Source organism: Bombina bombina, chromosome 5 (assembly GCF_027579735.1).
Source record: "Bombina bombina isolate aBomBom1 chromosome 5, aBomBom1.pri, whole genome shotgun sequence".
NCBI classification, from domain to species: domain Eukaryota; kingdom Metazoa; phylum Chordata; class Amphibia; order Anura; family Bombinatoridae; genus Bombina; species Bombina bombina.
The window spans coordinates 113,311,091-113,336,395 of NC_069503.1; the positions used below are offsets into that span (position 1 = coordinate 113,311,091).

The 25,305-nt window shown below is 39.8% G+C and overlaps 1 protein-coding gene across 2 annotated transcripts; it reads left to right on the forward strand.

Annotated features, from left to right (window-relative positions):
* Positions 1–1,395: 1,395 nt before the first annotated feature.
* Positions 1,396–22,246, forward strand: LOC128660042 (gastrula zinc finger protein XlCGF26.1-like). Of its 2 annotated transcripts, XM_053713637.1 has the most exons (4): positions 1,396–1,512; positions 4,465–4,530; positions 7,321–7,436; positions 20,104–22,246. In XM_053713637.1, the coding sequence occupies exon 4, from the start codon at positions 20,410–20,412 to the stop codon at positions 21,787–21,789; it is 1,380 nt and encodes a 459-aa protein (XP_053569612.1). In that variant the 5' UTR covers positions 1,396–1,512; positions 4,465–4,530; positions 7,321–7,436; positions 20,104–20,409; the 3' UTR covers positions 21,790–22,246. The 2 variants fall into 2 exon arrangements, with proteins under 2 accessions (XP_053569612.1, XP_053569611.1); XM_053713636.1 differs by lacking the exon at positions 4,465–4,530 and having other exon boundaries at positions 1,402–1,512.
* The last annotated feature ends 3,059 nt before the right edge of the window (positions 22,247–25,305 follow it).

Sequence of the window (25,305 nt, forward strand, 5' to 3'; positions counted from 1 at the left end):
TATGTAAAATAACTGTTTGCTGTTTGCAATTTATTTTCATTATTAAATTGTACACAGCCTTTTAAATGACCTGAGGCAGCGGCTCCTACTTAGCATAGGCAGGAGTTTACATTATATAAAAATATGAGTCTGTGATTGGCTGATAGCTGTCACATGGTACAGGTGCAGAACTGCATTTATCAGAAAACAATCTATTGCTCTTTTTAAATTAATAGTAAATGTTATTGCATTGTGTTTTTATTATGCATCTGTTGTTTTATAATTCTATATGTTATGGTCCTTTTTAAATGGACTGAACTTGTTGAAAAAACATCTCATCATATTATCACTCTATGTAAACACAAACACTTCCTTTTCTTTTCTATATCTAAGATAGCAATTGAAATGAACATTTTAGTGCCTCTCTCTCATACCCAATTGCAGTGTGATTTAAGACAGCACAGTATTGACCAAGAGAAGTTAAAGGACGGGGGGTGGAGCACATGACAAATACAAAATGTCTGACAGTGAGAATTAGCAGGAAGTACAATACCAATACTGCAGTATCCAATTTAACTTATATTTAAACCAATTATATTTAACATTTATTTCAGGAGAAAATATTGTTTCATATAAATGACAGAAAACAAAGATTATAATATATTTGTAAAGTTGTGCTATGGCCTCACTCATAAATAGATTTTCTACCATTATGTTGTATAGATCTGGGAAGATTCATATTTAAAGTGATAGTAAACACTCAACATGTTATTGTTTGATAAAATAGATCATCCCTTTATTTACTATTCCCAAGTTTTGCATAACCAACACTGTTATAGAAATATACTTTTTACCTCTGTAATTACCTTGTATCTAAGCTTCTGCAGGCTGCCTCCTTATCGCAGATCTTTTGACAGACTTGCATTTCAGGCAATTTTTTGCTGACTCTTAAATACCTCCACGTGCATGAGCACAATGTTATGTACATGAAACACATGAACTAACACCCTCTAGCTGTGAAAAAAATGTAAAATGCATTTAGATAAGAGGCAGCCTTCTAGGGCTTAGAAATTAGCATAGGAGCCTCCTAGGATTAGCTTTCAACTAAGAATACCAAGAGAACAAAGCAAATTTGATGATAAAAGTAAATTAGAAAGTTGTTTAAAATTACATGCCCTATCTGAATCATGAAATATTAATTTGGACTTTAATATCCCTTTAAGGGGCAATTATAACACACATACAGTGTTAACTCTACTAAATGCTTGTGCTGAATCAATAGCACATATGTAATAACCTAATCAGCTGATCTGTATCACATGAATTGTTATGTGTGCCTTTAATTATACCATGCGTACAGTTAATCAGAGCCATTATTTATTATATCTGTCTAAACCATTTAATATACTTTTTACAGACACGGCCAGAGCACTGAGAGATATCAGGTATTGATGTAACTGGAGTGAATAAGGGAACCTTCTTCCTGAGCACAGACATTGGAGCCTGTTATCAGCATGAACTCATATGTGTTAGGTGAGTAAAATAGATATTATGCTGACTTTAGAATAGATCACTCATTAAACAAATATAAACTATTATATTTATATCTGCATCTTGTATGTACATTTGTGATAGTTATAAAGAAGGAGCAACCCCCATTGGGATAAGAGTCAGGGCAAAATGTAAAAGAAAAAATAACATTTAGACAAAATATTCAATTTCCTCATATAGCAGTTTTAGGAATGGGAATAAATGCAAACAGCATATCCCTCGGGGCATAAAGAATGCAAGAGGCATATAGGAAGTGGGGTAAAATAAAACCAAATTTTTTGGCGCATGACGCAAAATGAGGTAGAAACATTTTTTTTGGTGCCAACAAACATCCGTAAATATCGCAACTTGCGTCATGACCGACGCAACTTCATGCCAAACAACCTGGCATCAACAAAGACGCAGGAAATGACAAACTTGCATCATCATAGACGCACATTCGCGCCAAAAAATTCTCGCGCCCAGAATGACACAATAAATTACAGCATTTTGCGACCTCACAAGCCTAATTTTGCCTTCGAAATTAAAGAGAAACAAGTCAATTTGAAAAAGACTATACCCCAGGTAAGAAAATAAACTTCCTAAAACATGATTCCCATACTGAAACTGATAGTCTGCAGAGGGAAATATACATACAGGTGAAACTCTAAAAATTAGAATATCGTGCAAAAGTTCATTTATTTCACTAATGCAACTTAAAAGGTGAAACTAATATATGAGCTAGACTCATTACATGCAAAGCAAGATAGTTCAAGCCATGATTTGTCATAATTGTGATGATTATGGCTTACAGCTCATGAAAACCCCAAATCCACAATCTCAGAAAAATTGAATTTTACATGCAATCAATAAAACAAGGATTGTACATAGCAAAATATCAGACCTTTGAAAAGTATAAGCATGCATACTGTATGTACTCAGTACTTGGTATGGGCCCCTTTTGCAGCAATTACTGCCTCAATGCGGCGTGGCATGGAAGCTATCAGTCTGTGGCACTGCTGAAGTGTTATGGAAGGTTGGGATGCTTCAATAGTGGCCTTCAGCTCTTCTACATTGTTCGGTCTCATGTCTCTCATCTTTCTCTTGGCAATGCCCCATAGATTCTCTATGGGGTTCAGGTCAGGTGAGTTTGCTGGCCAATAAAACACAGTAATCCCACGGTCATTGAACAAGGTTTTGGTGCTGGAAAATGAAGTCGGCATCCCCATAGAGCTCGTCTGCGGAAGGAAGCATGAAGAGCTCCAGAATCTCCTGGTAGATGGCTGCATTGACCCTGGACTTAATGATGCACAGTGGACCAACACCGGCAGATGACATGGCTCCCTAAATCAACACAAACTGTGGAAACTTCACACTGGACTTCAAGCATCTTGCAGTGTGTGCCTCTCCATTCTTCCTCAATACTCTGGGTCCTTGGTTTTCAAATGAGATGCAAAATTTGCTCTTATCAGAAAAGAGGACTTTGGACCACTGAGCAACAGACCAGGTCTGTTTTTCTTTAGCCCAGGTAAGACGCTTCTGACGTTGTTTGTTGTTCAGGAGTGGCTTGACAAGAGGAATACGACATTTGAAGCCCATGTCCAGGATCCGTCTGTGTGTGGTGGCTCTTGATGCACTGACTTCAGCCTCAGTCCACTACTTGTGAAAGTCCCCAACACTTTTGAATGGCCTTTTCCTGACAATCCTCTCCAGGCTGCGGTCATCCCTGCTGCTTGTGCACCTTTTTCTTCCACACTTTTCCCTTCCACATAACTTTCTATTAATGTGCTTTGATAAAGCACTTTGGGAACATCCAACTTCTTTTGCAATTACCTTTTCAGGCGTTCCCTCCTTATGGAAGGTGTCAATGGTTGATTTCTGCACAACTGTCAGGTCAGCAGTCTTTAAAACAAAGTGTGGAAAACAGCACCAACAGATATGTGGCTTGTGGGGCACGGAACCCAGGATCTGCCTTATCCTGCAAATACTCCAAGTAGCAAAAAAGATTTGTTCCAGCCACCAATAGTTAAAAAACCTTTATTTCTTCATATGGGGTCTTTAGACAAACATACAACGTTTCAGACCTGCTATAGGTCCTTAGTCATGTATACTGAACATACACTGATTCATCATTTAAATACTTTACACCTGGTCAATTGTTCACCTGTTGTCATGTGACTACTCATTATTGTATCACTGCCATCTTGTGGCCATCTAACATATATATTCCTATTGTAAAAAAGCATTCTGAATAGTCACATTGAAAAGGTTTAAGTATCAAACAATGTTAATAGATAAAATCATATGTACAAAATTAAAATAGAAGAAATATTACACACAATATGCAGATATGCCGATACTATTTACTTGTTATTTAAATGTTAATTTGGACTCTTTCATTTTAGAGTTGATGTTATAAGTTTCAAAAAATTGCTGCTGGAGATTATGTGGATTACTGTCAATTTGAACACTGTAGGCCTATTTTGAAAATAATTTTTTACTTTTCTCTTTAGTATTTTTATATGTAAAGATAATTTTTAAACATTTCCCTCCAATTTTACTCAGCCCATTAAAAGGGGTTATTAGAAAATTATTTTAAATTAAAGAAATGCAGGTATCATAATACTCAGCCCATTAGAAAGGGAAGATTTACCTATCTATAGAGATGTTTTAGGAAAGACAAATATTTAGTAAAACAGACTCCAATCGAATTCTTTATTCATACCCTTAGGTATTAGGCTTTCCAATTTGTATATCCAAAACATCTCTCTTGTTTTTAGTATATGTTCTCTATTACCCCCCCTTCTTGGTCTATCAATCTGTTCAATTATTTGGAATCTGAGCTGACTGATGTTATGACCCATAGAGAGGAAGTGAGAGGAAACAGGAGCCTCTTTGTTCTTGCATCTAATATTAGACTTATGTTCTGTTATCCTCTCCCTTACCTCTCTACAGGTCTCGCCCAAATAGATCAAACCACATGGACACTTGATCAAGTAAATACAGTAACATGACCTGCAAGTAAGATATTTATTAATTTTGTATTTCCTACCATTTATGGGGTGAGAGAAATATTCGCCTTTAATCATTGAACTGCAGTTACTGCAGTTCAAACAGGGATAACATCCATCCCTCCTAGGGCCTATAGTCTTCTGTATGTTCAATCTGTTACTGCCTATATCCGAATGTACAAGGGTGTCTTTGATACTTCTATTTCTTCTATATGCTGTCATAAAATTTTCTTTAAACTCATTCACTTGAGGGTTACAGTCCCTATCTTAAAAACAATATATTGAAATATGGAAGTTACCATCCAGATAGTATCTTTAGGGCTATTCCAAAGAGCCAATTTTTAAGAGTTAAACGCATAGTGTCTGAGGAGAATAGATGTAAGCAAAGGTTGGAGGAGATGGCTGATAAATTTATCAATAGAGGGTATCCAATATCACTAATCAAGGAACAACTAGATGTAGTCAACAATAAAGAATTACCCAAAAGGTACAAAAGTAAAGAAACAGATCGTCTAGTGTTTGTAACACAGTTCAATGAATTCAGTCAGAAGATCAATGGTATTCTAAGAAAGCATTGGCACATCCTAAGGGACTGTAACCCTCAAGTGAATGAGTTTAAAGAAAATTTTATGACAGCATATAGAAGAAATAGAAGTATCAATAACTGCACTCTGCTAGTGAGAAAGTGGGAGGCTTATATTCTAGCTAACTTGCATGCAGGTGCTAACTCTGTTTGAGGCTCCCTTTGAACCACAATCCTAGTCCAACACTATATACTTTGTGCACTAATATCAGAATTGTATTTTGGCCATAAGGTATAGGTGTTATCTACTATTTTCTTGTGTACTATAGCACTTGTGTACTATAGCACTTGTGTACTATAGCACTTGTGTACTATAGCACTTGTGTACTATAGCACTTGTGTACTATAGCACTTGTGTACTATAGCGTTCTAGTATGTACAGCATCTATCATGGTTTCTCTAGCAATCTGACATTTGTCAGCATGTTCCTATATTTATGCTATGTGGCCATATTTCTCAACACTGCATACAATTAAATATAATGGGGCCTATCTATCAAGCTCCGGAGTTTGATGCCCCGTGTTTCTGGCGAGCCTGCAGGCTCGCCAGAAACACCAGCTATGAAACAGTGGTCTAAAGACCGCTGCTCCATAACCTGTCTTCCTGCTCTGAGCAGGCGGACAGACATCGCCGGAATTCAACACGATCGGGTTGATTGACACCCCCTGCTGGTGGCCGATTAGCTGTGAGTCTGCAGGGGGCGGCGTTGCACCAGCAGCTCTTGTGAGCTGCTGGTGCAATGCTGAATACGGAGAGCGAATTGCTCTCCGTATTCAGCGAGGTCTGGCAGACCTGATCCGCACTGTCATTGACTATAAAAAAAAAAAGAGGAGATTCACTAGTTTCATAACTGGGAGTAGTTTTACAATGTTTTTTTTAAAATACTCAAAAAAGTGCACTCCCATCAGAATGCTTTCTTTTATTGTTTAACTGTTATGTCATATGCCGGATCAACAACTATCACAGATTTTACAATATGTTTTCTTCCCATATCTAGATAATTTCATGATGTATGCAGAAGATTATGATTGTTTATCGACTTTATAAGCCTATCTTCTGACAACAAATGGATTTATTCTTACTTATGTATACTGTACATGTATCTGTTGTATTATTTGCTCATGTCTTCTCAATAAAAAAAACAAAACAAAAACATCTCATTATGTTATTACTCTATGTAAACACAAACACTTCCTTTTCTTTATCTAAGATAGCAATTGAAATGAACATTTTAGTGCCTATCCCTCTCATACCCCATTGCAGTGTGATTTAAGACAGCACAGTATTGACCAAGAGAAGTTAAAGGATGGGGGGTGGAGCACATGACAAATACAAAATGTCTGACAGTGAGAATTAGTAGGAAGTACAATACCAATACGGCAGTATCCAATTTAACTTATATTTAAACCAATTATATTTAACATTTATTTCAGGAGAAAATATTGTTTCATATAAATGACAGAAAACAAAGATTATAATATATTTGTAAAGTTGTGATATGGCCCCAATCATAAATAGATTTTCTACCATTATGTTGTATAGATCTGGGAAGATTCATATTTAAAGTGATAGTAAACACCCAACATGTTATTGTTTGATAAAATAGATCATCCCTTTATTTACTATTCCCTAGTTTTGCATAACCAACACTGTTATAGAAATATACTTTTTACCTCTGTAATTACCTTGTATCTAAGCTTCTGCAGGCTGCCTCCTTATCTCAGATCTTTTCACAGACTTGCATTTCAGGCAATTTGTGCTGACTCTTAAATACTTCCACGTGCATGAGCACAATGTTTGTTATATGAAACACATGAACTAACACCCTCTAGCTGTGGAAGAATGCATTTAGATAAGAGGCAGCCTTCTAGGGCTTAGAAATTAGCATAGGAGCCTCATAGGATTAGCTTTCAACTAAGAATACCAAGAGAACAAAGCAAATTTGATGATACAAGTAAATTAGAAAGTTGTTTAAAATTACATGCCCTATCTGAATCACACAAGATTAATTTGGACTTTAATATCCCTTTAAGGGGCAATTATAACACACATAGTGTTAACTCTACTAAATGTTTGTGCTGAATCAATGTAATAACCTAATCAGCTGATCTGTATCACATGAATTTATATGTGTGCCTTTAATTATACCATACGTACAGTTAATCAGAGCCATTATTTATTATTATCTGTCTAAACCATTTAATATACTTTTTACAGACACGGCCAGAGCACTGAGAGATATCAGGTATTGATGTAACTGGAGTGAATAAGGGAACCTTCTTCCTGAGCACAGACATTGCAGCCTGTTATCAGCATGAACTCATATGTGTTAGGTGAGTAAAATAGATATTATGCTAACTTTAATTACTGGGAAAATAGAATAGATCACTCATTAAACAAATATAAACTATTATATTTATATCTGCATCTTTTAAGTACATTTTGTGACAGTTATAAAGAAGGAGCAACCCCCATTGGGATGAGGGTCAGGGCAAAATGTAAAAGAAAAAATAACATTTAGACAAAATATTCAATTTCCTCATATAGCAGTTTTAAGAATGGGAGAAAATGCAAACAGCATAGCCCTCTAAAAAGATAAAGAGGAGAGAAGTGCAGGACACGATTCAAGTGTAGATTATACTTTAATCCATATAACACGCACAATAATGTACTCACAAAATGTAAATATATTAAAAGCACGTCTGGTGTATATATCCCTCGTAGTCGTGTAGCTTGAATCTCTTTTACATTGTTAAAAGTTCAAAATGCCTGTCCGCAAATCTCTGATTACCCCCACACTGTTTGATATATTCAGGGAAGTAAAGATTGCCGCCTGCACACAAGCCTCAATTCACAACCACTACGTAAGGGACACGTTGAAAGTCCCGACGGCCGGGACGAAACGCGTAGAACGCAGCTGCAGTGGTTCTTACTTTTCACCCTGTGAAGCCACCGTAGGTCCTCGTGTGCAGTGAGCTCAGCATTAGAGGTAATCCTATTGGTAGTGAGCTGAGAGTGTGTGCAGGTGTGTCCCTTACGTAGCGGTTGTGAATTGAGGCTTGTGTGCAGGTGGCAATCTTTACTTCCCTGAATATATCGAACAGTGTGGGGGTAATCAGAGATTTGCGGACAGGCACTTTGAACTTTTAACTATGTAAAAGAGATTCAAGCTACACGACTACGAGGGATATATACACCAGACGTGCTTTTAATATCTTTACATTTTGTGAGTAAATTATTGTGCGTGTTATATGGATTAAAGTATAATCTACACTTGAATCGTGTCCTGCGCTTCTCTCCTCTTTTTAGACTGTGCGCATTTGGGGTTTGTGGAAATACCTTTTTAAGAGGAGCTGCAGAACGTTCAAGGACCAACTATCACTTTTATTTTGATGTGGAGGATATCACGGATTCGATATCAAAAGTACAAGTATTTGTGAATATAGACTTTTTATAAATTAAACATACGCAATTGTTGAATTACATGCTATGCTTTTCAGGATATGTTTAGTATTTTATCTATATCTCTGAACACATTTTTTTTATATAACTTTTATATGTATCTAGTTTTAATTTTTTTTTTTTAATCTTTCTTATTATTTTTATATCAAATATCTACTGAGATACAGGGTGTTTTTTTGCGCTACTTCATTACTCTGCTGAGTAATTTTGGGTGGTCTTTAGCATAGCCCTCTGAGCATTAAGAAGGCAAGAGGCATATAGGAAGTGGGGTAAAATAAAAACAATTTTTTTGGCACCAAGTAAGGCGCATGACGCAAAATGAAGTAGAAACGTTTTTTTTTGTGCCAACAAACATCCGAAAATAACGCAACTTGCATCATGACTGATGCAACTTTATGCCAAACAACCTGACGTCAACAAAGATGCAGGAAATGACGAACTTGCGTCATCATAGAAGCACATTCGCGCCAACAAAAGTCTTGCGCCAAGAATGACGCAATAAATTACAGAATTTTGCGACCTCATGAGCCTAATTTTGCCCTCGAAATTAAAGAGAAACAAGTCAATTTGAAAAAGAGACTATACCCCAAGTAAGAAAATAAACTTCCTAAAACATGATTCCCATACTGAAACTGATAGTCTGCAAAGGGAAATATACATAGACCTGACTCATGGCAAATAGAAGTAACATACATATATTTAAAACTATCTTAGATATAGAAAAGAAACTATTAATACATAAAGTGCCAAACCATAGCTGAGAGTGTCTTAAATAATGATACATACTTATGAAAGACACCCATCCACATATAGCAGATAGCCAAACCCATACTGAAAACTCTCAGCAGAGGTAATGGTATATAAGAGTATATCGTCGATCTGAAAAGGGAGGTAGGAGATGAATCCCTACGACCAATAACCGAGAAACCTTGAAAAGATTTCCCGTGAGTATATACCATAAAATCAATAGGCGATACTCTCTTCACATCCCTCTGACAAACACTGTACTCTGAGAGGAATTGGGCTTCAATATGCTGAGAAGTGATTATCATAGAAGAAAAATCAAGCACAAACTTACTTCACCACCTCCATAGGAGGCAAAGTTTGTAAAACTCAGTTGTGGGTGTGGTGGGAGGTGTATTTATAGGCATTTTGAGGTTTGGGAAACTTTGCCCCTCCTGGTAGGAATGTATATCCTATTCGTCACTAGCTCATGGACTCTTGCCAATTACATGAAAGATAATACTACTCCCCCTCTGTGTTTTTAGACTGATCATGTCCAACAACTGCCTAACCTCGCCCTCAGACTTCTGAACTTAGAACACCTGCAACTCCAACTTCCCCTGCCCTGACCTTGCTCATGAACACCCATAACTACACTTAAATGACTACCTTGTTCCCAGTGAGTGTTCCCACCCCAGAACTGCCCCTGATTTGTGTGCTTAATTTTGCAGTAAATATTATTAAAGTTTTTTTGGCTGTTTATATAAATTGAACAACCACAGCTGAAAGCTTAAAAGTATTGTAAAATTACTGCTTCTTACCCTCTGAAAACATCTCACACCGATTTATAGTCTGTGATAATTAAGACATCATGTTCTCAGCCAACTTGTTGAGCATGAGCCATGCAGCACTGTATATTCAGTTGCTTGTGCAATGTTAAATGAGGATGGTGGGTGCCACCTCTCTTGCCCCTGGCTGAGAACATTATGCAACATTCTTTGTCATCATTTTTTTAATTTGTGATTTACAGGTAAATACATTTAAAAATAAACACAAAATGGAAGACTTTTTGTTGCGTATAAAAGAATATGATTTCTCCTGTTAAGTGTAGTCAGTCCACGGGTCATCCATTACTTATGGGATTATATCTCCTCCCTAACAGGAAGTGCAAGAGGATCACCCAAGCAGAGCTGCTATATAGCTCCTCCCCTCTACGTAATACCCAGTCATTCTCTTGCACCTAACTAATAGATAGGACGTGTGAGAGGACTGTGGTTATTAAAATTAGTTTTTATATCTTCAATCAAAAGTTTGTTATTTTAAACAGCACCGGAGTGTGTTGTTTTTTCTCAGGCAGCATTAGAAGAAGAATCTACCTGAGTTTATGTATGATCTTAGCGGTCGTAACTAAGATCCATTTGCTGTTCTCGGCCATTCTGAGGAGTGAGGTAACTTCAGATCAGGGGACAGCGGGCAGGGTTCACCTGCAAGGAGGTATGTTGCAGTATATTATTTTCTAAGGAATGGAATTGACTGAGAAAATACTGCTAATACCCATATAATGTAAGTGCAGCCTTAAATGCAGTAGTAGCGACTAGTATCAGGCTGATATGTATGTATGTTACACTGAGGTATTTCTGGGGAATGGAACTTCACTAAGAAAATACTGTGTACATTTAACTTATATTTGAGCCCCCACTGCAGTGTAAGCGACTAGCAGCAGGCTTATTAGTATCATTTCATAATTTTATTTTAAAACGTTTTACTGGCATGTTAATCGTTTTTCTCTGAGGTACTTGGTGATAAAAAATTTTGGGCATTATTTTTCCACATGGCTGTCGTTTATTTATGAATAAATTCAGTTTGCTGAGCTCCCCACTGTTATAATATGAGTGGGAGGGGCCTATTTTGGCGCTTTCTTGCGCAGTAAGAATTCACTCACAGTCTTCCTATTCCTTCCTCCATGATCCAGGACGTCTCTACAGAGCCCAGGGGTCTCCAAAACTAGTTTTGAGGGAGGTAATCACTCACAGCAGACCTGTGAGACTGTGCTTTTGACTGTGATAAAACGTTTTTTATATTCTGTTATCCGTTTTTTGGGTATTAAGGGGTTAATCATCCATTTGCTGGTGGGTGCAATCCTTTGCTAACTTATTGCATTTATTGTGTAAATTTGGTTGCTATAACAAATTTGGTTCATTGTAATTCAACTGTGACAGTTTATTAGTGTTTCTTAAAGGCACAGTAACGTTTTTTATATTGCTTGTAAATTTATTTCAAAAGTTTTTTCCAAGCTTGCTAGTTTCATTGCTAGTCTGTTAAACATGTCTGACACAGAGGAAACTCTTTGTGCAATATGTTTAAAGGCCAATGTGGAGCCCAATAGAAATTTGTGTACTAATTGCATTGATGCTACTTTAAGTAAAAGTGTACATGTAAAGAAAATTTCACCAGACAACGAGGGGGAAGTTATGCCGACTAACTCTCCTCACGTGTCAGTACCTGCGTCTCCCGCTCGGGAGGTGCGTGATATTGTGGCGCCAAGTACATCAGGGCGGCCCATACAAATCACTTTGCAAGACATGGCTAATGTTATGACTGAAGTATTATCTAAATTGCCAGAAATTAGGGGTAAACGCGACCACTCTGGGGTGAGAACAGAGTGCGCTGATAATATTAGAGCCATGTCTGATACTGCGTCACAATATGCAGAACATGAGGACGGAGAGCTTCATTCTGTGGGTGACGGATCTGATCCAAGTAAACTGGACTCAGACATTTCAAATTTTAAATTTAAGCTTGAGAACCTCCGTGTATTGCTAGGGGAGGTATTAGCGGCTCTGAATGATTGTAACACGGTTGCAATTCCAGAGAAAATGTGTAGGCTGGATAGATACTATGCAGTACCGGTGTGTACTGATGTTTTTCCTATACCTAAGAGGCTTACAGAAATTATTAACAAGGAGTGGGATAGACCCGGTGTGCCTTTTTTACCCCCTCCTATATTTAGAAAAATGTTTCCAATAGACGCCACCACACGGGACTTATGGCAGACGGTCCCTAAGGTGGAGGGAGCAGTTTCTACTCTGGCTAAGCGCACCACTATCCCGGTGGAGGATAGCTGTGCTTTTTCAGATCCAATGGATAAAAAGTTAGAGGGTTACCTTAAGAAAATGTTTGTTCAACAAGGTTTTATATTACAACCCCTTGCATGCATTGCACCTGTCACGGCTGCGGCGGCATTCTGGTTTGAGTCTCTGGAAGAGACCATTAACTCAGTTACATTGGATGAAATTACAGACAAGCTTAGAGTACTTAAGCTAGCCAATTCATTTATTTCCGATGCCGTAGTACACTTAATTAAACTTACGGCTAAGAATTCAGGATTCGCCATTCAAGCGCGCAGAGCGCTGTGGCTTAAATCTTGGTCAGCCGATGTAACCTCTAAATCTAAATTGCTTAACATACCTTTCAAAGGGCAGACATTATTCGGGCCCGGTTTGAAAGAAATTATCGCTGACATTGCTGGAGGTAAGGGTCATGCCCTGCCTCAAGACAGAGCCAAACCTAGGGCTAGACAGTCTAATTTTCGTGCCTTTCGTAACTTCAAGGCAGGAGCAGCATCAACTTCCTCAGCCCCAAAGCAGGAAGGAACTGTTGCTCGCTACAGACAGGGCTGGAAACCTAACTGTGACAAAACCAATCTCGCCACTGTACATTGGAGGGCCTGTTATGGAACATTCTTTGGGCTGGAGGTACATGGGCTTAAGGATACCCAAAGACTGCATGGAAATATGGAATTTTATATGCTGGACACCCCATGTACTTTCATACCTCTGTCTTATGTCTATGTCACCCTGTATCCATAAATACAGGATGGGTACAGGGTGTGAGTGCCCCTTGTGGGAGCAATTGTGACTCTATAAGCAAAGTGGGCATAAAAGACTTTATAGCTAATAAGAACTGTTCCTATATTCTGTAATAAGATGTATTCTATGTATGTTTAAGATCTGATTGTGTCTCAGGAGTCTGTCTGGGTAAACTGATTGTGTCCTTGTGTGATTATGTTAACTAGACTGCCCAACATCAGATTGTCTGAGTAAACGTTCTTCCCTAGTTAATTAACTTAATATGTTAATCTGTTTTACCTGTGAATAGACAATTGTTAGAGGTTTGATGCATTGTTCATATGTTTGCTTTACTGTTAAACCAATGCCCTTTGTAACCTGAAGCCAGGGTGTATAAATCTGTGTGCTGCCTTCAAATAAAGCAGATATTCTGTTTAAACCTGAAAACTGGCTGGTTTGTGAATTGCTGATTCCCTATGCAGGACGTTGTTCCCTGGTATTAACCCTTGGTACACTGTTGGTACCGTAACATTGGTGGCAGCGACGGAATGAACCTTATCGCCCAGAAGAGCAACTACACAAGCCAGTAACCTCAGGAAGAGGGGGATTATTACAATACTGACTAAGATGGAAAAGAGAAAAGTAAATTTTGCAGCTTTTAAAAACTTCCTGGAAACAGAAGGAGAGATTGATGGGTACCTTGCGGATTTTGAGAGGCAATGTGCACTACACAAGGTACCCGCAGAGGACTGGGTCACGATATTATCTGGAAAATTATCCGGCCGGGCCAGAGAGGCTTTTCGGGCCATTCCAGATGAGGAAGTCAGGGATTATAATACTGTAAAAGAGGCTCTGCTCTCCAGGTATGCGGTTACACCGGAGGCATACCGGAGACGGTTCAGAGACACTGTTAAATTAGCTGGAGATTCCTACCTTGAGTGGGCATGTAAGGTGCACCGCACAGCAGCTCACTGGATAGCGGGGTGCCAAGCCATATCTGGGGAAGAGGTGCTGCAGCTATTCCTGTTGGAACATTGCTTCGACAAATTACCCGCAGGAGTTCGAGAGTGGGTTCGGGACCGTAAACCCTCCACCCTGCAGGAAGCGGCTCGCTTGGCAGATGAGTATACGGATGCCCGCAAACTGGACATTGCTACCACTAAGCCCCCTGCTAGAGTGGAGTACAGACCCCCAGTCACCCCAGCAGCTGCCAGTTACCAAACCCCGGCGCACCGCTATACCACACGGCCTCCGGCCACGAACTACCCTCAGAGAGCCCTGTTCAATTCGCGGGGCTACTCACAACCTATTCGGTGCTTTAGATGTAAGCAACTAGGGCACAAAAGACCAGAGTGTCCCCTAAACGCAGCGAACCAAGCGCAGTCCTGGAGAAGACCCGCCGGCGGAATCCCACGTAATCCTCATCCTGCGGCCCGCTACGTAGAGGCGCAAGAATGCTGGAGCATCCTACATGAGGCAGACCTTGTGCAAGCTGCCCACCGGAATAACCGGCAACTGGTTAAAGTGAATGGGAAGAAGGTCAGTGGTCTACGGGATACTGGTGCTACCATGACCTTGCTTCAAAAGAACTTGGTGTCTGAGAAACAGTACACTGGAGACACTGTGGCTGTGAGGGTAGCAGGGGGCGATGTGTTCAGCCTACCTGTTGCCAGGGTACATTTGGATTGGGGAGTGGGCGCTAGACCTGTGAATGTGGGGGTCAAGAAGGACTTACCTGCTGATGTTCTTCTTGGAAATGACTTGGCCCCCCTTGTTTCTGCCTACGCTCCTATGGGTCCCGCTGATGTTAACTCTGTGACTACCCGTGCCCAGATCCGTGCAGCAGAGACTGACCCACCTGCTGCTAAGCCCCAGGACGCTGAGCTCAGTAAATCTCTATCCGCTATTGATATGTGGAGGTCCCGTTACAATGCGCTGATGAAGGAGAAGAGGAGCGCAGAGGAAAAAGCACGTTTAGAACAGGAATCTCTGCTAGACAAGCTGCACCGACAAACTGCAGAAAACACCAGCTTGAGAGTGGAACATGAAACATTAAAGACAAACTTAGTGACACTGGAGGAGAAGCTGACGCTGGCTCATAGTGAGGTGCAGCAACTCAAGGGCACCCTATGTCAGTATGAAGGGATTGTGGATACCTATAAAGAGCAGGTACAGAAAACTCGTAAAGAAGCTGATGGGATTTTGAAGGACTGTTTGGCCCTGGTCTGGGCACTGAGGAATTTGAACCCTTGTTTGTATGGACAGAATTCTCTCTCATAACGGGAATACAGATGGATTGTCCCAGCAAACTGACATGCCTACCAGGCGCTCTGGTGGTATATGCCACAGTATATACCCTGGACAGCCGAGCATGACAAACCAGAGGGAGAGGAGTTTGATGGTCCTGTCCCCCAGCAACACGGCTGTTTAGCCAAAGGGGAGACGATTGGTCTCCCCCTCCAGCAGCACAGCTATGTATCCGAAGGGGAGACAGTCGGTCTTCCCCTCCAGCAACCAGGCTCCCACCAGGCTACTTCCATGGTAGTGCTGGCACCCGGGCAGAGTACAGCTGGTCTCTGCCCACCTCGCAACCCACCAATTCAGCGTACCAGTCCCCCACACAGCTGTGGTGAGGCACCTGGACATGGACAAGTTTTCCCCGTACTCAGGTGTAGTAACCATTTATTGTGGGTGGACTGTACTACTAATTGTGTTTTATGGGTGGGTTGCTGGACTAACCAGGGCACTGACCGGCAGGAGGTCAGATACCCTGTTAGTCTGTTTGGAAAAGGGGAGAGATGTGACAAAACCAATCTCGCCACTGTACATTGGAGGGCCTGTTATGGAACATTCTTTGGGCTGGAGGTACATGGGCTTAAGGATACCCAAAGACTGCATGGAAATATGGAATTTTATATGCTGGACACCCCATGTACTTTCATACCTCTGTCTTATGTCTATGTCACCCTGTATCCATAAATACAGGATGGGTACAGGGTGTGAGTGCCCCTTGTGGGAGCAATTGTGACTCTATAAGCAAAGTGGGCATAAAAGACTTTATAGCTAATAAGAACTGTTCCTATATTCTGTAATAAGATGTATTCTATGTATGTTTAAGATCTGATTGTGTCTCAGGAGTCTGTCTGGGTAAACTGATTGTGTCCTTGTGTGATTATGTTAACTAGACTGCCCAACATCAGATTGTCTGAGTAAACGTTCTTCCCTAGTTAATTAACTTAATATGTTAATCTGTTTTACCTGTGAATAGACAATTGTTAGAGGTTTGATGCATTGTTCATATGTTTGCTTTACTGTTAAACCAATGCCCTTTGTAACCTGAAGCCAGGGTGTATAAATCTGTGTGCTGCCTTCAAATAAAGCAGATATTCTGTTTAAACCTGAAAACTGGCTGGTTTGTGAATTGCTGATTCCCTATGCAGGACGTTGTTCCCTGGTATTAACCCTTGGTACACTGTTGGTACCGTAACACTAACCAGTCCTGGAACAAGGGCAAGCAGGCCAGAAAACCTGCTGCTGCCCCTAAGACAGCATGAAGTGAGGGCCCCCGATCCGGAAACGGTTCTAGTGGGGGGCAGACTTTCTCTCTTCGCCCAGGCTTGGGCAAGAGATGTCCAGGATCCCTGGGCTTTAGAGATCATATCTCAGTGATATCTTCTGGACTTCAAAGCTTCTCCTCCAAAAGGGAGATTTCATCTTTCAAGGCTGTCAGCAAACCAGCTAAAGAGAGAAGCGTTTCTACGCTGTGTACAAGACCTTTTACTAATGGGAGTGATCCATCCAGTTCCGCGGTCGGAACACGGACAAGGGTTTTACTCAAATCTGTTTGTGGTTCCCAAAAAAGAGGGAACCTTCAGACCAATTTTGGACTTAAAGATCCTAAACAAATTCCTAAGAGTTCCATCATTCAAAATGGAGACTATTCGGACAATCTTACCTATGATCCAAAGGGGTCAATACATGACCACAGTGGATTTAAAGGATGCCTACCTCCACATACCGATTCACAAGGATCATTATCGGTACCTAAGGTTTGCCTTCCTAGACAGGCATTACCAGTTTGTAGCTCTTCCCTTCGGGTTAGCCACGGCTCCAAGAATCTTTACAAAGGTTCTGGGCTCTCTTCTGGCGGTACTAAGACAGCGAGGAATTTCGGTAGCTCCGTACCTAGACGACATTCTGATACAAGCGTCAAGTTTCCAGACTGCCAAGTCTCATACAGAGTTGGTTCTGGCATTTCTAAGGTCGCATGGGTGGAAGGTGAACGTAGAAAAGAGTTCTCTAAGGCCACTCACAAGAGTTCCTTTCTTGGGGACTCTTATAGATTCTGTAGAAATTAAAATTTACCTGACAGAAGACAGGTTAACAAAACTTCTAAATGCTTGCCGTGTCCTTCATTCCATTCAACACCCGTCAGTGGCTCAATGCATGGAGGTAATCGGCTTAATGGTAGCGGCAATGGACATAGTACCTTTTGCACGCCTGCATCTCAGACCACTACAATTGTGCATGCTAAGTCAGTGGAATGGGGATTACTCAGATTTGTCCCCTATGCTGAATCTGGATCAAGAGACCAGAGATTCTCTTCTATGGTGGCTTTCTCGGCCACATCTGTCCAGGGGGATGCCCTTCAGCAGGCCAGACTGGACAATTGTAACAACAGACGCCAGCCTACTAGGTTGGGGCGCTGTCTGGAATTCCCTGAAGGCTCAGGGATCATGGACTCAGGAGGAGAGTCTCCTTCCAATAAACATTCTGGAATTGAGAGCAGTTCTCAATGCTCTTCTGGCTTGGCCTCAGCTAGCAACTCTGAGATTCATCAGGTTCCAGTCGGACAACATCACAACTGTGGCTTACATCAACCATCAGGGAGGGACAAGGAGTTCCCTAGCGATGATGGAAGTCTCAAAGATAATTTGCTGGGCAGAGTCTCGCTCTTGCCACCTGTCAGCGATCCACATCCCAGGCGTGGAGAACTGGGAGGCGGATTTCCTAAGTCGCCAGACTTTTCATCCGGGGGAGTGGGAACTTCACCCGGAGGTATTTGCACAACTGCTTCGGCGTTGGGGCAAACCAGATCTGGATCTCATGGCGTCTCGCCAGAACGCCAAGCTTCCTTGTTACGGATCAAGATCCAGGGACCCGGAAGCGGTTCTGATAGATGCTCTGACAGCACCTTGGGTCTTCAACATGGCTTATGTGTTTCCACCCTTCCCGATACTTCCTCGTCTGATTGCCAGGATCAAGCAGGAGAGAGCATCGGTGATTCTAATAGCGCCTGCGTGGCCACGCAGGACCTGGTATGCAGATCAAGTGGACATGTCGTCCTGTCCACCATGGTCTCTGCCTCTGAGACAGGACCTTCTGGTTCAGGGTCCTTTCAAACATCCAAATCTAATTTCTCTGAGGCTGAATGCATGGAGATTGAACGCTTGAATCTATCAAAGCGTGGATTCTCGGAGTCAGTGATTGATACCTTTAATACAGGCTAGGAAACCTGTTACCAGGAAAATTTACCATAAAATATGGCGTAAATACTTACATTGGTGCGAATCCAAGAGTTACTCATGGAGTAAGGTTAGGATTCCTAGGATATTGTCTTTTCTACAAGAAGGCTTAGAAAAGGGTTTATCTGCTAGTTCGTTAAAGGGACAGATCTCAGCTCTGTCCATTCTTTTGCACAAGCGTCTGTCAGAAGTTCCAGACGTTCAGGCTTTTTGTCAGGCTTTGGCCAGGATTAAGCCTGTGTTTAAAACTGTTGCTCCGCCATGGAGCTTAAACTTAGTTCTTAATGTTTTACAGGGTGTTCCGTTTGAACCCCTTCATTCCATTGATATCAAGCTGTTATCTTGGAAAGTTCTGTTCCTAATGGCTATTTCCTCGGCTCGAAGAGTCTCTGAGTTATCAGCCTTACATTGTGATTCCCCTTATCTGATTTTTCATTCAGACAAGGTAGTTTTGCGTACTAAACCTGGGTTCTTACCTAAGGTAGTTACTAACAAGAATATCAATCAAGAGATTGTTGTTCCTTCATTGTGCCCTAATCCTTCCTCAAAGAAGGAACGACTTCTGCACAATCTGGTCATTGTCCGGGCCCTGAAATTCTATTTACAGGCAACTAAAGATTTTCGACAAACTTCTTCCCTGTTTGTCGTTTATTCGGGACAGAGGCGAGGTCAAAAGGCTTCGGCTACCTCTCTCTCCTTCTGGCTTCGTAGCATAATACGTTTAGCCTATGAGACTGCTGGACAGCAGCCTCCTGAAAGAATTACAGCTCATTCTACCAGAGCTGTGGCTTCCACTTGGGCCTTTAAAAATGAGGCCTCTGTTGAACAGATTTGCAAGGCTGCAACTTGGTCTTCACTTCACACCTTTTCAAAATTTTACAAATTTGACACTTTTGCTTCTTCGGAGGCTGTTTTTGGGAGAAAGGTTCTGCAGGCAGTGGTTCCTTCCATGTAAAGGTCCTGCCTGTCCCTCCCGTCATCCGTGTACTTTTAGCTTTGGTATCCCATAAGTAATGGATGACCCGTGGACTGACTACACTTAACAGGAGAAAACATAATTTATGCTTACCTGATAAATTCCTTTCTCCTGTAGTGTAGTCAGTCCACGGCCCGCCCTGTTTTTACGGCAGGTCTAAATTTTAAATTAAACTCCAGTCACCACTGCACCCTATAGTTTCTCCTTTCTCGTTTGGTTTTGGTCGAATGACTGGGTATGACGTAGAGGGGAGGAGCTATATAGCAGCTCTGCTTGGGTGATCCTCTTGCACTTCCTGTTAGGGAGGAGATATAATCCCATAAGTAACGGATGACCCGTGGACTGACTACACTACAGGAGAAAGGAATTTATCAGGTAAGCATAAATTATGTTTTTTTATTTAGATGGATTATATTATAAATAATAAATATTGTTATTTTTCTTTATTTTATTTCTTTTTATGTAGACAAACATGAATAGTTCATATCCATCCTTCACTACAGGAAGCATCAGAATGATACCACAGACTTCAACATTTTTAGACACTAATGGATATTCACCAACATTGGGTAAATCACAGCAGATATTTTAAGAAGATGGTGAATTTGCAGGAACTGGGCAGCAATCATGTACAGAAAGTAATTTAGTCATCAAACAAGAGGACAATAATTATGCCTTATCTAGTGAAATAATTATCCCTGAGGATAAGCCACAAACATTTACTGAGTTTTCAAAAGAATTTAAAGAAGAGAAAAGTCTACAGTCTAGCCAAATGATTCATACAAAGGAGAGGCCTTTCAAATCTACAGAATGTGAGAAAAGCTTTAGATATAAGTCTCATCTCCTAGAACACCACAAAATTCACACAGGTGAGAAGTCGCACACATGTACTGAGTGCGACAAATGTTTTATACAAATGACAAAACTTATAGCTCATGAAAGGACCCACACAGGGGAGAAACCCTTTAGCTGTACAGAGTGTGGAAAAAGTTTTACACGAATGAATAATCTGAAAACTCATGAAATGATTCACACAGGAGAAAAGCTTTTCACATGTACAGAGTGTGGAAAAAGTTTTGCAGAAAATAGTAGTCTGAGAAAACATAAAAGGAAACACACAGGAGAAAAGCCTTTCACATGTACAGAGTGTGGAAAAAGTTTTACAGAAAATAGTAGTCTGAGAAAACATGAAAAGATTCACACAGGGGAAAAGCCTTTCACATGTACAGAGTGTGGAAAAAGTTTTACAGAAAATAGTAGTCTAAGAAAACATAAAAGGATTCACACAGGAGAAAAGCCTTTCACATGTACAGAGTGTGGAAAAAGTTTTTCAGAAAATAGTAGTCTGAGAAAACATGAAAAGATTCACACAGGGGAAAAGCCTTTCACGTGTACAGAGTGTGGAAAAAGTTTTACACAAATAAATCATCTGAAAACTCATGAAAGGATTCACACAGGAGAAAAGCCTTTCACATGTACGGAGTGTGGACAAAGTTTTACAGGAAAGAGTCATCTGAAAAGTCATGAAAGGAATCACACAGGAGAAAAGCCTTTAACATGTACAGAGTGTGGAAAAAGTTTTACAAGAATGTATCATCTGAAAACACATGAATGGATTCACACAGGAGAAAAGCCTTTCACATGTACAGAGTGTGGAAAAAGTTTTACACAAATGGATCATCTGAAAACTCATGAAAGGATTCACACAGGAGAAAAGCCTTTCACATGTACAGAGTGTGGAAAAAGTTTTACAAGAATGTATCATCTGAAAACACATGAATGGATTCACACAGGAGAAAAGCCTTTCACATGTACAGTGTGTGGAAAAAGTTTTACAGGAAAGAGTAGTCTGAATAATCATGAAAGGATTCACACAGGAGAAAAGCCTTTCACATGTACAGAGTGTGGAAAAAGTTTTACAGAAAATAGTAGTCTAAGAAAACATGAAAGGATTCACACAGGAGAAAAGCCTTTCACATGTACAGAGTGTGGAAAAAGTTTTACACGAATGGATCATCTGAAAACTCATGAATGGATTCACACAGGAGAAAAACCTTTCACATGTACAGAGTGTGGAAAAAGTTTTACACGAATAAATCATCTGAAAAAGCATAAAAGGATTCACAAGGGAAGAAACCTTTCACATGTTTAGAAAGTGGAAATTGTTTTTTATTGAAATCCGGTATCACAAAACACCAACTATTTACAAACAAATAAACCTTACAAACTCTCTAAATAGAAGCATCAAAAGGATCCTACTGTAAATAATACTTTCTAAATCACAGTTATAAAAGCCCCATATTGGAAGTTCTCTCCTGCTGTTCTTTGTTCATCTATATATGTGCACCTAAGCTTCTCTCATGTCAATGTGATAGAATACAAACACCACACAGGAATATACAGATTTGTCCTCATAATGACCATTTTACACAACCATTCACCACCAAAGCACCCCTAGAGTTGTTTATTAATATGCCAGTGTTAGGAGTGTTAGACAATTATATAATCAAGAACATCAGTCTCAAATGATTGACATCTGGGAGATATATTAAAGTGAATGTCAATTTTCAGCAATGAGTGCCCGGTTATTAAAAATACTTTTAAAAACAGGAGCACTTTCAATGATGAAAGTTTACATTGCACCGGATTTGTAGAAATACTTTTTACTTCTGCAAAGACGGATCGACGATCCCCAGCCTTCTTCTTCCTGCTGTACAACCACAGCAATGACAAAACTGACTTCCTCCAATCACAGCCGGGCATCATGCGATGGATGCTCTGGGGTGGAAGCCGGTTTTGTCATTTCTGATTTCAGAACAGAGGAACTGAGGCTGGGATCGGTGATCCGGCTTTGGAGAAATAAAAGGTAAGTATTTCTACAAATCCAGTGCAAAGTAAATTTTCATCAATGAAAGTGCCCCTGTTTTTAAAAGTATTTTTAAAAACCGGGCACTCATTGCTGAAAATTGACATTCACTTTAAATGTGCACATTATGTGGATAAACCTTTTCTTATAACAATATGTACATGTTATATACCAGATTAATTACTGAGGGGAAACTGATTTTATTTCATGAGACACAATATCAGTAACATAAGTGATCATAATCAGTTTAATTTAAATGGCTACTATAACAAAAGGGGAACGTTATATATCTGATAAATCCCTTTGTATCAAGAGCACAAGTGTTAGGTATATCTATACCATTGTGTGCATGTATCATGTAATGCTCCTTTTGGCTATATCATGATGTAATGGTTTTTCATGCAAATAAAAAGTGATTGTAATCCAGACCAGTATTTTGTGTTTTTTGTATAATTAAAAACACAATATCACAGAATAATTAGGAAAACATCATCAAATACAGAAGCCAAATCTGACAATGAAAGTTAAACACTGATAATTCAGAGCAACAATTTTACCCAACTTTCCAATTTACTTCTGTTATCTAATTTGCTTTGTTCTTTTAGTATAATTTGCTAAAGAGTAAACCTAGGAGGCTGATATGAGTTTAGGGGCATGCACGTGTATTTAGCACTCTGTGCAGCAGTTTTTGTAACTATGTAGAACAGCTATATTTGTTCAAACAAAGAAGAAGCAGCACCACCAAATTCTTTCTTCAAGTAGCTTTATTCAGCTTGAGGAGTAGCCAGACCAAAAATTCAAACAACAACATTTCGGACACAGTCCTTAGTCATGTATGGCTAAACTGTACATAGAATCAACCTTAAATGCTACATAAGCCCCACCCCCACACCTGTACAACTGCACAATACAAATTAACCCCTTGCAACCTCATATTAGCACACAGGTAAAGTATAATGAAGACACAGCTATATACTGCAATATCATTAAAGCTAAACATAGCTACTAAGTATATATTGGAATACAATCATGCATATCTATACATCAAGCAAAAAAGCAGAAAATAATCCAAAGTCATCTGAAACAGAAGAAAAAGAAAAAATAATTAAACAATTATACATAGTATGTAATTAATTAAAGGCACACAGACTGGCCAAAATCCCTATTCATCCCATTTGGGTATAATGTCCCCAACTTGTTAATCCAGAACATTTCTCTACTTTTAAGAATTTTAACCCTGTTCCCACTCCTTCTAGGAATTGGAATATGTTCTTGGACTTGGAATCTTAACTGATTAAGGTTATGTCCAGCAGATAAAAAATGACATGCTACCGGTGCATCCAATTTCTTAGTCCTAATACTGTTTGGGGTACGTCTGGGAGACCACCCGTAGTATCCGAGAACGTATTGTTCAACACAAGAGCAGTATTAGGACTAAGAAATTGGATGCACCGGTAGCATGTCAATTTTTATCTGCTACACATAACCTTAATCAGTTAAGATTCCAAGTCCTAGAACATATTCCAATTCCTAGAAGGGGTGGGAACAGGGTTAAATTTCTTAAAAGTAGAGAAATGTTCTGGATTAACAAGTTGGGGACATTATACCCAAATGGGATGAATAGGGATTTTGAACAGTCTGTGTGCCTTTAATTAATTACATATTATGTATAATTGTTTAATTATTTTTTCTTTTTCTTCTGTTTCAGATGACTTTGGATTATTTTCTGCTTTTTTGCTTGATATATAGATATGCATGATTGTATTCCAATATATACTTAGTAGCTATGTTTAGCTTTAATGACACTGCAGTATATAGCTGTGTCTTCATTATACCTTACCTGTGTGCTAATATGAGGTTGCAAGGGGTTAATTTGTATTGTGCAGTTGTACAGGTGTGGGGGTGGGGCTTATGTAGCATTTAAGGTTGATTCTATGTACAGTTTAGCCATACATGACTAAGGACTGTGTCCGAAAAGTTGTTGTTTGAATTTTTGGTCTGGCTACTCCTCAAGTTGAATAAAGCTACTTGAAGAAAGAATTTGGTGGTTCTGCTTCATCTTTGTTTGTGCTTTTTTGTTGGGTTCTGGCAGGAACCTGGTTGCTGGCACACCTTGATACATTCCCTATGCTGGATACTTGAGACTGCACAATGCTATATATGTTGTTGCAAACTCTGCTGTCTGAAGACACGTGCACGCTCATGAGTTCACAAAGGGTTACTTTTTAACAAAGGATACTAAGAGAACTAAGCACAAATGATAATATAATTAAATTGGAAAGTTGTTTGAAATGTCATGTTCTTTCCAATACATTTAAAGTGAAAGTAAATCGTAGCGTTTTACAAACGCTAGGATTTACTATTGAAACAAATAAAGGGGACTTCCATTCATGAAGTATAAGATGCTTCATGTAGAAAGCTCCTTTATTTCATTCAATCAATCGCCGCTCTTAGCTCCTACAGCAGAGCATGGCTAAAAAAAATTTTGGCTAAGAGGTGACGTTTATCAACCCCTTAGCCAATAGCAGAGCAGTAAAGCCGGCTCCCATGGGCGCCAAGCCAGATTTACTGCACGGCTATTTGCTAAGAGGTGAAAGCTTAGCCAAAAAATTTTTTAGCCGTGGGCTGCTGTAGCAGCTAAAAAAGGTGATCGATTAAATCAAATAAAGGAGCTTTCTACATAAAATATCTTATACTTCATGAATTAAAGTGCCCTTTATTTGTTTCAATAGTAAATCCTAGCGTTTGTAAAACGCTAGAATTTACTCTTACTTTAAGTTTAATTTTCACTTTACTGTCCCT